This window comes from Manis javanica, chromosome 12 (genome assembly GCF_040802235.1).
Source record: "Manis javanica isolate MJ-LG chromosome 12, MJ_LKY, whole genome shotgun sequence".
NCBI lineage: Eukaryota > Metazoa > Chordata > Mammalia > Pholidota > Manidae > Manis > Manis javanica.
In genome coordinates, this window is record NC_133167.1 from 49,761,807 (window position 1) to 49,775,968 (window position 14,162).

The following is a 14,162-nucleotide window of genomic DNA, read 5'->3' on the forward strand; positions in this document are numbered from 1 at the left end:
ACACATCCATCTTAAAACAGTAACTCCATGCTCATAAACAATATTCCCTTTACAAATAGTTTCATCTAAGTATAAATCTACAAATAAATAATCTTATTCTTTTGCAACTCTCATCTACCTCAAAACTGCAGCCTTTTTACATTTATTTATATGGGAAGCATAGACTGAGCATTTAAACTGTGCAAGTTACTGCACTATCTATGCTGTGAGAGATAACATAAGGGAAACAATCCTTGTCATTAAAGGGTTACAACCTAGTGGCTTCCAAGTTTCAAAGTTAAAAATAAAATATTCCAAAAATGAACCCTAAGTTGTGAACTACTGTGATCACCTCTGTATATCTGTGCTTCTTCCTCTTTTTAACTTGCTGTTGGCAAGTCTCAGTGATAAAAGCCTGACAGAGATTTTGAAGTTATCCAAAGAGCATGTGGATTAAAAAAGCAGATTTTCCTTTGAAGCTTAGAGTTCAAATGCAACACATATTCCGTCAGAAAAAATTTGCAAAGATACACGAGGCAGGCAAACAACTCTCAGGTCAACATTACCTGTACATGTTTTAGACTCTATTAGCCTTTGAAGCAAAAATAAATCCTTATTGGGAAGCTTAAATAAAGGCAGTCTCAAAGGCAAATTGTTAGTGTAGGGGACGTTCTAGGGGAAAATAAATTTTGGTAAGTAATAATAATAAAAAAAACTAATTAAATATTGAGCTTTTACTATTTTCCAAGGACTCTGCAAAGTATGTTCATGTGCATTCTTTCATTTATTTTGACTAATAATAGTTGACTTCACTGAGCCTTTGCTTATTTAGCCCGGTCAGGAAAGTGGCAGGGCTAGGACTCGTCCCACCAGTAACTCCTTCCTGCCTGCATCCAGTAGCCCCTGGAATCCTGTCTGTAGGCAGTGAGTGCATTAGATGTGTGGCCTCTGCCTTTTGCTAATTCCATCCAAGAAGTGTCCTAAACATACGTAGGTTTTCCTACCTAAAAATTAAGTGCTGGTAAAATGGGCTTTGAGTATACCTGCTTCTTGCATTGGATTTTTTCTATGGAAAACTAAAAAAAAAAACTGTGTTCTTAGGATAATATTTTATGAAAGTTTTAGTTGTTGTTGTTTGGTTGCAAGTAATAATAAAGCATTAAGCAAGGGTTTTGTTTTGCTTTTCCTTCTAAATTCATTTATTAATATCTCTCAGAATCCAAGAATGGGATCTACAAGTTGTTGGAAAGACTGCTTTTACTTGAAAGCCATTTGGAGTCAAAATTGTTATTTCCGTACTTATTTTTCTTCAGCTGTCACATGGCCACTTACATTCCATTCATCATGTATTGTTTTGTCCTCTTTATGCAAACCAGCTTCATTGACTTTTCAGTGCACTTAGCTGTGCACGGGGTTACATTTTCTAGTGTTAGGTCCAGGTACCATCAGTAGACAGGGTTTTTTTGTATCTCCACTCCACGTTCTCAGGAGAAAAAAATCTGAATTGTCCACCTTCAAATTTTGTCCCCCTTTACGTCATTCAAAGTAGCCTAGGTGTTGAAATCATGTGATAGAAAAACTGTCATGGGGGCAAGGTCTTTGCTCAGGAAAGGGAGAGAGTTTTCTAGGAAGACACTCTGATGGGTGTGCCATTCATTATCTTATGGGGAGGAGATATAATGATCAGATAGATTTATATGGTTTCAGCTCCTGTAACATTGTCTATGGTTAAATCAGTTACGATTGTCATCTCTCAGAGTTCATGGCCATTCAGATTGTGTATCTGTCCCTGGGGCTTGATGCCCCCAAGCATTATGAAAAGTGACTCTGGAACTTCAAAATAAAAACCCAGATTCAGCCTGAATTCCCTTAGGGTATCTGTGTACGGTACATAGTATACTAACTTCATTAAGAATATGGAATGGGAAAGGTCTTTGTAATAATCTAAGTGAGCCTGATCTTCCAGGAAGTTTACAGTTGATGAAGCATTCTTCATGGATATTAATAGTTCATAAGATAGTCTTAAAACACATACACCTGCACATGGGTATACACACACACATTTTCTAATACCTACTTTGCACAATGAAACATAATGTAATGACATATCTTGTGCTTTTAGATACTTAGGAAAAATCAGAGGAATGGCTTTCTTTAATTAACCACATTGGGAATAACATTCCAGAATCTTTTTATAAAACAAATGCCAGTAACTGTATAATTAAATAAATATTTCCTAATGGATTTTAATATTCAAATCAAGCAATGATATGCTTATTGTATACATTTTTATGTAAGAAAAGGAATGATATTTCCATCAAAACTTTTCCCTTAAACTATGCCAGTGGATCTCCCAGGAAAAGGAAAGACAAGGGAAGATGATTAAGTTTAGTATGCATTAATTAATTGTGGATATAAATGAAGGCTACCGTGTTCCCCAAAACAGCTTCCCCCAGCACACTTCTATTAGTGTGAGAGAATGGGAGGAATGATGGCAGGACAAAATACATACAATAAGCCCTTAATGTGATTACATCCTCCTATTCTTTCTTAGGTTAAATAACACTAATGTTAGTGGAAAGTTAGTGCAAGTTCATGGATTAAAAAGGTATGTTTATTAATACCAATCTGAAATGTAGATGATATCTGTGAGTGAGGGCTGAGAAAGGAAAATGTTTATACATTAATCATAACTAGGACTGCTGTATCACAGCAAGTTAAACAACATGTGGCTTTGCTTAGATAAATTTAAAGCATATGAGAAAATGGAGTCTGTGTTATTAACTTCACTTATCACTATTTTAAGCTCATTTTACATAGAATGTTGAAAAAATCAATATTAAAATAAATTAAATTATACCCATATTAAGTACTTATTGAACCAATAATCCTGGATTACTTTTACCATATCAAACTTTTTTTCTTACTCTAAGGTAGTTTAAGTGGTAAATGCTTTCTATAGAGAACTATGAATAAATTCATTTGCATTTGATAAATATCTTTGGTTGATTAAAATATTTAAAAATCAATAAATTTTAAGACATTTAGAATACTACCACCTGTAGAATATAATTTTTAAATTACTGTCAATTGCTAATGGCAATTGAATGATATTTCTTCATATTGGTTATTTATTTCAGACTTTATTATCAACTTAGGCCCAATTTCCTTTTCAAAAAAATTGTCTGTTGCTGTAAGTCATCAAATTATCATCACAAATGACATCTTAAAAAATTTTATAACCAAGAAAAAATTAAAATATCATATACAGCCTACATAATTCAAATTCACATGTTCAGAAATAAGAGATAATTTTTTAGACAGCTCTTTCATACCTGCTTGTGAGCATGGTCGTATGAATTAATGTGATTGTCAAACTCCTGATGCTTATAGTACTGCTTGTCACAGAGTTCACAGTAAAAGTTGGCTTTCAGATCTTCCAGAGCTTTTGCTATAGTGTTCTGCTTCTCAGAATAACCCTAAAAAATAAAATTTAAAGGAAGGAATTAGTTGTCCTCTGAGTTGACTTTGTTCTGCCAGTTGTCAACTTAGCATAATAATTAGAAATGAATATAAGGGAAATATAAAGCAAATAGCATTAAACTAAATGAGAAGAATTGTGAGTTAAAGAAAAACGATTAACAGAAGAAGCCAAAATAAATGATGGAAAATAGCAGAACGAGGAGAAGAAAAGCAAACCATACAAAGAAATGGAAGCCCTTATTTAAACAAGTTCCTCAGGCATAAAAAAAATGAAAATCATATAGTTATACTGACTTAATTTTTGTTTTCTGACAATTATTACATTAATATAAAACTTCCGAATTCTAAATTCTGAACATCTAAAATGTGTTCTGTTTCAGTAATCCCATGTTGATGCACAATTATTCATGTTGGGTATTTTAGTTTGTTTCTGTACATACTGATATTTATGAATCCCAACTGGATTTCATTTTCATCTTGACCCATATCAATTTAGGTTTAACTTTTAAAACTTCTCTAGTCTTTAGAAAATGAAATTCCTTTGTGCAAATGATTTTCCTAAACTGAAAAGGATTTAGTGTATAAGCAGATTGCCTTCTTCATGTTCACAGTAAATAAAGATGGCTATATAATTAAAACCCTGAAAAGAAGAAAAATGCAGTCAGTTATTATTAGCTTTCATTTATGATGCATAAAATAGCAAAATGTGCCTTCAGGTTTTCTTAAATCTAAATTTACTTGCTGTTTTGTGCTTCCTTAAATGTTAACGTTGCCAAACACGAATAAATTTGACATGTTGAAACATCATCCAAGTCTTTTGCTGAAGTGCTGATATGAAGAAGACCTACACTTCAGTCCCCACCATAGAATATATCATGTGTCTAACTTACAGATTCTCTCATACCAAACTCCTTTTAAATTTCAAAATTACTACATATTCAGGCCTCCTGTATGCTATCATACGACATTAACTCTTTCAGACACTGGGTTTTGAGGTGAAATGACACAGTCCTGAGTATGTCCATTGGCAATTGCCCTCTTACTAAATACACAGGCTAGAATGGACTCTGTAAGAATTGCATCTAAAAAATTTAAAAGTGGTTTCCTAATTGTAATTTAATGGTGACTAATACTTTCCTTACTTAACTGTACTATACATTTGTGCATATATCACATATCACAAAGTTCACCATGATTTGTATGTATACCTTATAGGAATAAAAAAATACATTTACCATAATATATAAATACACGGCCCACTTTCTCACTTTAAAGACAATGATCCATTGTTCTATCAGTATTATTAACTTCAAAGCAAGAAGTGATAAATTGAAAAATCATTAAAATTGTTATATATGATTTATCAATTTTACCATTTCTTATCAGACTTGTGAAATCTTCCCTAATATTCTTTTTAATTGCTTCCAATATATTAAAAATGGTTAATTTAAAAAGATGAAATAAATCATATAGACCTAAACTGCTTACTGAATTTTAACAAAATCTTTAAAATAATACTTTGTGAATTAGCCAATTTAAATGAAACTAAAATTAAGTACTATGATTTCATGGCTAAAGTGTGTGAAGCAGAGATAAAATTCCAATCAATATGAGTTACATTATAATGGCAATAGCTTTTTTGGCTCAAAGCTGAATTAGCTCTCAGAATAATATTCTTGAACAACAATTTCTTTGCAAACTAGTTGATTCTTCTCATTAATTATAATTATAGTTAAGCTACATCCCTGCTCTAAGTATTTGGTTATTCCTTATTTTTAGTGTAAGTTTATTTTTTTCTCCTAAGATTGATATTCTTCCATAGATTTAACCTTAGCCTAAATCTGAAGAGAAAAAGATAGCTAACATTTATTCAGTGCTTATTTAAGGTCAGTCACTGACCCTAAGACTTTGTTTGTATGTATTAACTCATTTAATCCTGATTGAAATTTTAGAGATGTGTATTCCAGATGTTTCTTCATTTTACAGGTAAGAATACAAAGCAAGGGAAAGTTAAATAATTAGCTCAAGGATGTATAGTGAATATATATGTAGCCCATATTTGAGCCCAAATGATCTGGTCCATAGCATTTCACATTACATTTAAACTTTTAAGCACATTAAAAAAAAGATAGAGAGAGCAATATAATAACCCCCACATATCCATCACCCATCACTCAGCTTCAGCGGTTATTAACTTAGGCCCAACTTGTTTCAATATAGCCTATCCTCTCTCACTCCCTTAGCTCTGCCCCAGATAATTTTTAAGGAAATTTCCAAGTTCATATAATGTTATCTGCAAATTGTTCAGTATGTATCTCTAAAATAAAGGATCTTTTTAAAAAACATCATCACAAAACCAATATCAGATATAAGCAAACAAACAAACAAAAAGAAAACACAATCATTCAGTCCTATCATCAAATGTATCTGTAGCTAGGTGCCCTGTCCTTGAGGAATGTGAGCTCATGAGGACAGGAATTTGTACAAATTTTGGTTACTGTTGTATCTGCAGAGCTTTCAACAGATCCCAGCATTGGCCAACAATCAACATGGATGTAGACGCTTTTACATGCATTTAACACGTAAGTGTGTTCAAATGACCTCAGTTGTCTAATATTTTAAGCTAGTTTGTTTCAAACAGGATTCAAATAAGGCCCATACATTACCATATGATATGTTTCTTAGTCTCTTTTACATTACAGGTTTCCCCTCTCTGTTTTATTCCTCATTGCAATTTATTTTTCAGACTCGTACTGCACAGTTGAAAAAAAAGTTTCAGAACTATAGAAATGTTACAAGAATATGATATCGAATTCTGGTAAATAAACAAGTAAAATAATTGCTAACATTTTGACATAGGTTTGTCCTCTTGCCTTCCCTCTCTCTCATCTTCCTCTAAGATATTAAAAGACACACAGCATAACTGAAGCTAAGGTTGCAATAGATTGCACAGTAAGAAGCATTTTCACGCTACAAGTTTCAAGTTGATATGAACTGCAGTAAGGAGTGAGGGCTGTAATCTAAAAAAAATGTTAGTGGAATAGAAGAACTAGTTATTGTCTGTGTGTCGTAAGGGAAATGAATCATATGTATTGTCACTGATTATAGATTTTTTAAAACATATGTGGACAAAATCACTCCACATTCAATGACATGCCCCAATCCCCACAGCCCCTCTCATTCTTTATTGTGGATGATACTAAAAGAAAGATTGATCGAGATTATAAAACACAATAAATAATCCATTTTTAATGCAGCCTTCCCACTGCAGAAGTAATACATCTGAATAAGACGAAAAAGGAGCACAGCTACTCATATATCCTCAGCACATTTCCCCCTGCATCTGGCAAACCCATTCTGCTCAACTTCATATACAACTTCCATTATGTGTCACTGAATGTGCTGGCACACAGTGAAGAAAGGCTAAGCTTCTGGTAGCTAGCCAGGTTATTGAAAACCATCACATCTGACATATATCTAAAACAGTAAAGCATAAATCCTTACTTTCAGGAAAGCAAGATTCTTCTTACATGCAAACTTAGCAATAGCACTGTGCAATATACTTTGCAGATCGGTGCACTGAAACAGAATTCGTGGTTTATCAAACATCAGAGGGCCATCTCATCTAACCTCTATTAAAAAATGAGGAGTACTAAAGTGGGACTTGGAAGGAACAGAACTTTCTTCTCCAAAATGACATATATGGTGGCTTCAACATAACAGGGTGTCAAATAGTATTCAGCTTCTTTTAAAATGTAACTGTAACTAGATGCATTGTCCTTGAGGAATGTGAGCTCCATAAGGACAGGAATTTTTTGTTGTTCTTGTTGCTTTTTTATTAAGGTAACATTGATATACACTCTAATGAAGATTTCACCAGAAAAACAATGTGGTTACTACATTCACCCTTATTATAGAGTAGCCCTCCTATGCCCCATTGCAGTCACTGTACATCAGTGTAGTAAGATGCCAGAGTCCCTACCTGTCTTCCCTGTGCTACACTGTCTTGCCTGTGACACCACACACACCATGTGCATGAATCATGATACCCCACAATCCCCTTCTCTCTTCCTTCAAACCTGCCCTCCCCCACACCTCCCGTTTGGTAACCCCTAGTTACTTCTTGGAGTTTGTGAGTGTGCTGTTGTTTTGTTCCTTCAGTTTTGCTTCATTGTATTCACAAATGGTTTCCCTCATTTGGTATTTGTCTTTCTCTGCTTGACTTATTTCACTGAGTATAATACCCTCTAGCTCCATCTATGTTCTTGCAAATGGTAGGATTTGTTTCTTTCTAATGGCTGAATAGTATTCCATTCTATGTTTGTACCACTTTTTCTTTATCCATTCATTTACTGATGGACACTTTAGTTGTTTCCATATTTTGGCTATTGTAAATAGTGCTGCAATAAACACAGGGGTGCATATGTCTTTTTGAGTCTGAGAAGACGTTTTCTTTGGGTAAATTCCTAGGAGTGGAATTCCTGGGCCAAATGGTATTTCTAGTTTTAGTTTTTGAGGAACCTCCATATTGCTTTCCACAATGGTTGAACTAGTTTATATTCCCACCAGCAGTGTAGGAGGGTTTCCAATTCTGCACATCCTTGCCAGCATTTGTTGTTCCTAGTCTTTTTGATGTTGGCCATCCTAACTGGTGTGAGGTGATATCTCATTGTGGTTTTAATTTGCATTTACCTGATAATTTGCAATGTGGAGCATTTTTTCATGTGCCTGTTGGCCATTTGAATTTCTTCTTTGGAGAAGTGTCTATTCATATCCTCAACACATTCTTTAATAGGGTTATTTGCCTTTTGGGTGTTCAGGTGAGTGAGTTCCTTATATATTTTGGATGTTAACTCCTTGTTGGATGTGTAATTTACAAATATATTCTCCCATACTGAAGGATACCTTTTTGTTCTGCTGATGGTGTCCTTTGCTGTACAGAAGCTCTTTAGCTTGATGTAGTCCAATTTGTTCATTTTTCTTTTGTTTTCCATGCGTGAGCGGATGCATTCAGGAAAAAGTTGTTCATGTTTATATTCAAGAGATTTTTGCCATTGTTTTCTTCTAAGAGTTTTATGTTTTCATAACTTACATTCAGGTCTTTGATTCATTCTGAGTTTACTTTTTTGTATGGGGTTAGACAATAATCAAGTTTCATTCTCTGACATGTAGCTGTCCAGTTTTGCTGATGCCAGTTGTTGAAGAGGCTGTCATTTCCGCATTGTATATCCATGGATTCTTTATCATATTGACCATATAAGCTTGGGTTTTTATCTGGGCTCTTTAGTCTGTTCCATTGGTCTATGGCTCTGTTCTTGTGCCAGTAACAAATTGTTTTGATTACTGTGGCTTTGTAGTAGAGCTTGAAGTAAGGGAGCATAAACCCCCTAGCTTTATTCTTCCTTCTCAGGATTACTTTGGCTATTCAGGGTCTTTTTTGTGGTTCCATATGAATTTTAGAAATATTTGCTCAAGTTTGTTGAAGAAGGCTGTTGGTATTTTGATAGGGATTGCACTTAATCTGTAGATTGCTTTAGGCAGGATGGCCATTTTGACAATATTAATTCTTCCTATCCATGAGCACAGGATGTGTTTCCATTTATTTGTATCTTCTTTAATTTCTCTCCTGAGTGTTCTGTAGTTTTCAGAGTATAGGTCTTTCACTTCCTTGATTAGGTTTATTCCTAGGTATTTTATTCTTTTTGATGCAATTGTGAGTGGATTGTTTTTCTAATTTCTCTTGCTAGTTCAACATTAGTGTATAGGAATGCAACAGATTTCTATGTATTGATTTTGAATCCTGTAACTTTGCTTAATTCAGATATTAGATCTAGTCATTTTGGACTGAATTCTTTAGGGATTTTTATGTACAATATCATGTCATCTGCAAACAGGGACAGTTTAACTTCTTCATTGCCAATCTGGGTGCCTTTTATTTCTTTGTGTTGTCTGATTGCCATGGCTAGGACTTCCAGTACTATGCTGAATAAAAGTGGGGAGAGTGGGCATCCTTGTCTTGTTCCCAATCTTAAAGGAAAAGCTTTCAGCTTCTCGCTGTTAACTATGATGTTGGCTGTGGGTTTGTCATATATGGCATTTATTATGTTGAGGTATTTGCCCTCTATACCCATTTTGTTGAGAGTTTTTATCATGAATGGATGTCGAATTTTGTCAAATGCTTTTTCAGCATCTATGGAGATGATCATGTGTTTTTTTGTCCTTCTTTTTGTTGATGTAGTGGATGATGCTGATGGATTTTAGAATGTTGTACCATCCTTGCATCCCTGGAATACATCCTACTGTATCATGATGGATGAACTTTTTGATGTATTTTTGTATTGTTTGCTAATATTTTGTTGAGTATTTTTGCATCTATGTTCATTAGGGATATTGGTCTGTAATTTTCTTTTTTTGTAGTTTCTTTGCCTGGTTTTGGTATTAAAGTGATGCTGGCCTTGTAGAATGAGATTGGGAGTATTCCCTCCTCTTCTACTTTTTGGAAAACGTTAAGGAGGATGGGCATTAGGTCTTCACTAAGTGTTTGATAAAATTCATCAGTGAAGCTTTCTTGTCCAGGTGTTTTGTTTATGGTAGTCTTTTGATTATCAATTCAATGCATTGCTGGTAATTGGTCAATTCAGATTTTCTGATTCTTCCTGGGTCAGCCTTGAAAGGTTGTATTTTTCTAGGAAGTTGTCCATTTATTCTAGGTTATCCAGTTTGTTAGTATATAATTTTTCTTATTATTCTCCAATGATTCTTTGTATTTCTGTGGTGTCTGTAGTGATTTTTCCTTTTTCATTTCTGATTCTGTTTATGTTTGTAGACTCTCTTTGTTTCTTGATAAGTCTGGATAGGAGTTTATCTATTTTGTTTATTTTCTTGAAGAACCAACTCCTGCCTTATAGATTTTTCTGTTTTTTATTCCTCTTTATCTTATTTATTTCTGCTCTAATCTTTATTATGTCCTTCCTACTGACTTTGGGTTTCATTTGTTCTTCTTTTTCTATTTTCATTAATTGTGAGATTAGACTGTTCATATGGGAGTGTTCTTCTTCCCTGAGGAAGGCCTGTATTGCAATATACTTCCCTCTTAGCATGGCCTTCACTGTGTTCCACAGACTTTGCCATGTTGAATTATTGTCATCATATTTCTCCATATAGTGCTTGACCTCTGTTTTTACTTAGTCATTGATCCATTGGTTATTTAGGAGCATGTTGTTAAGCTTCCACATATTTGTACACTTGTTTGTTTTCTTTGTGTAATTTTTTTCTAGTTTCATACCTTTGTGTTGTGAGAAGCTGGTTTGTCCAATTTCAATCTTTTCACTTTACTGAGGCTCTTTTTGTGGCCTAGCATATTATTTATTTTTGAAAATGTTCCATGTGCCCTTGAGAAGAATGTGTATCCTGTTACTTTTGAATGGAGTGCTCTGTAGATGTCTGTTAGGTCCATCTGTTCTACTGTATTGTTCAGTGCCTCTGTCTCCTCACTTATTTTCTTTATGGTTGATCTGTCCTTTGTAGTGAGTGGTGTGTTGAAGTCTCCTAAAATGAATGCATTACATTCTATTTACCCCTTTAATTCTGTTAGTATTTCTTTCACATACGTAGGTGCTCCTGTGTTGGGTTTATAGATATTTGTAATGGTTATATCCTCTTGTTGGACTGACCCCTTTATTATTATGTAATGTTCTTCTTTGTCTCTTATGACTTTCTTTGTTTTGAAGTCTTTGTTTTATGATAAAAGTACTACAACTCCTGCTTTTTTCTCCCTACTAGTTGCATGAAATATATTTTTCATCCCTTCATTTTTAGTCTGTGTATGTCCTTGGGGTTGAAGTGAGTCTCTCGAAGTCACTTTTAGTCTGTGTATATCTTTGGGTTTGAAGTGCATCTGCAGAATATAGATGGGTGATGTTTTTTATCCATTCAGTGACTCTATGTCTTTTAATTGGTACATGCAGCCCATTTACATTTAGGGTGATTATCTATAGGTACGTACTTATTGCTATTGCAGGCTTTAGGTTTGTGGTTACCAAAGGTTCAAGGGTAATTCCCTTACTATCTAAGAGTCTAATTTAACTCACTTAGGATGCTATTACAAACACAACCTAAAGGTTCTTTTTTTTCCCTCCTTTCTCTTCCTCCTACATTCTTTATATATTAAGTATCATATTCTGTACTCTTTGTCTATCCCTTGACTGACTTTGGGATAGTTGCTTTGATTTTTGCATCAGCTTAGTAATTGATTGTTCTTCTTTCTTTACTGTGGTTTTATTTCTCTGGTGACAGCTACGTAGCCTTAGGAATACTTCCATCTATAGCAGTCCCTCCAAAATACACTGTAGAGGTGGTTTGTCAGAGGTAAATTCTCTGAGGACAGGAATTTGTACAAGTGTTGGTTACTGCTGTGTCTCCAGAGCTTTTAACAGAATCCAACATTGGCCGACAATCAATATGCATATATATGCTTTTACATGTATATAAAAAGCAAACAGAACAAAACCCAGCAGCCCCAGATCTGCAATATGATTAAGATAGTTTTGCCTATGCTTGGGTTGTGGTACCCAGTCAACCAGAGAACACCTTAGGGACTAATAACAGGTTCTGCTATGTACAAATTACTATTACTAAATAATAGTTGTAATCCTATATCACAGTGTAATATTTCTGCTAGATATACTCTATTTAGAGTAGTTAAAATTACAAAGATACAAATAGGTTGGGTACTGTTAATACATAATTATTTTCAATACTGGAAAAGAACATTTGTAAGTAATACTTAAAAGTTATGAACTTTTTGGTGTTTTTTATGAATGCCTTGTTGACAAGCTACATTTTTATTTTCTACAATAATTTAAGATATTATTCTTCAGTTCAAAATTTTTCAATAGTGGCCCATCATTATTAGAATGAATATTATTATAATGATCAACAAGTCTTACTCAACCTGGTTGCTGGCTACATTTATCACTCTATCTCACTTTGCTTTAGTTACTTTTATTTTTTTAATATTTCTGAAACTTTCTTAATTATATACCCACTTTGACACTTGGACTTGCTTGTTATTCTCTTGGAAGGTTCTTACACCACATATTTGCATGAAACACTGATTCATTTCTAGCAGATCTCTGCTAAAATGCTGTTTCCTCAAAGATGACTTCCCTTGTCATCTGAGATAATGAACACTTTTGGTTTTATGTTTACTTCCCCTTTTTTTATCATAAAAGTTTCAGATGTACAATTTTATTATTCGACATCTATACACACTACAAAAGAATTGCACCACAAGTCTACTCATCATCCATCACCAAACAGTTGACTGTCTTCAGCCATTTCACCTAACCCCTTAGCCCCCATCCCCTCTGGTTACCACTAGTCTGTTCTCTGTATCCATGAGTTTGTTTTTATCTTATTTGTTCATTTGCTTTGTTTATTTAGAGTCCAAATATGAGTGAAATCATATGGCATTTGTCTTTCTCTGTCTGACCACTTCACTTAGCATAATTCCCTCAAGACACATCCATGTTGTCACAAATGGCAAGATTTCATTCTTTTAATGGCTTTCGATCTTTTAGCTTTCCTTTTAATGTGAAGAAGAGGAAGTTTATTCAGAAAGAAAACAGCTATAGAACACCTTTGGGCATTGGAGTCTGAAAGCTATATTAACAATAAGGGAGAGATAGAGTACACAAGAAGGCATTCAGCAAAACTGATGTTAGTTTTTCTGGTTTAAATCCCTTCCCTATTAGGCAAGACGGCAACCATTTCTGGGTAACAAAAGTTGTGCAAGTGTCTCAAAATATATCTCATTCTGTTTTTAAAGGCTAGGTTCTATTATCTCAAAGGCTAAAATATGGATAAAAAGATGATTTTGAGGACTATAGAAGGGGCAAGAAGGGATGAGTCAGAAAGTTACAATTGTATCAAAAGTCACAGATGTATTGAACAGAATTACAATAAACCACGTACATTTAAACATGAAATTTTTTTTATTTAAGGATTCCACAGAAATACAAACCCATCTGTACTACCATGAAAGGCAAAGACAAAATACTGAAAAGGCTGTATATTGACTATTATATCTCTGTAGACAACTTTGGGTGAGCTAAATTAAGTACAACCCAATAGCAAGGACAAAATACACCTTCTGTCCGCATTTATGAGAATTGGAGCAAATTTAAAGGTGTTTTTCAAAATTGTAACTCTTTTCAGAATTAGTTTCAAAGCAAGAGGATTCATTCATAGGATTTTACCTCTTTCTCTTCTGTTATTTTGCTGATAACAGCCACCCCATAATTAGCATGGCTTCTATTGATAGAACCTGTTCATGTAAAGGAAGGATGAATCCCCAAGCCTCAGCTATCAGAGAACAGTCTTGTCCACCCTCACTTGGCTATACTTATCAACATGATTTATCCTCAGAGAAAATCTGTTTCTTTCTTCATCCATGGATTTTGCAGGAAGTCCTAGCCTGTAACTAGTACTTATAAAACTCTCTGGTTGACTTAAACCAGTATTTTGTATAACTTCAGAAGGTACCAGAAAATTCAGTTAAGACTTTTCCCTTCATTTTAGGGAGGATCTGAGGAACAGCATGTTTTAATAGTTGGCTGAAATTTAACATCATCTTGCAGTGTCCCTGCACATAAAGCAAGGTGGTGGTAGATCTCATTTTCAAGGCAAACCAGAAAAAG

The 14,162-nt window shown here is 34.2% G+C and overlaps 1 protein-coding gene across 1 annotated transcript in view; it reads right to left on the minus strand.

The window, feature by feature from the left end:
- ZNF804A (zinc finger protein 804A) overlaps positions 1 to 14,162 on the minus strand; it is a 357,438-nt gene that overhangs the window by 69,722 nt on the left and 273,554 nt on the right. Inside the window, exon 2 of the mRNA XM_037000426.2 lies at positions 3,315 to 3,458. Coding sequence (XP_036856321.2) covers positions 3,315 to 3,458 — 144 coding nt within the window. The remainder of the gene's footprint in view (positions 1 to 3,314; positions 3,459 to 14,162) is intronic.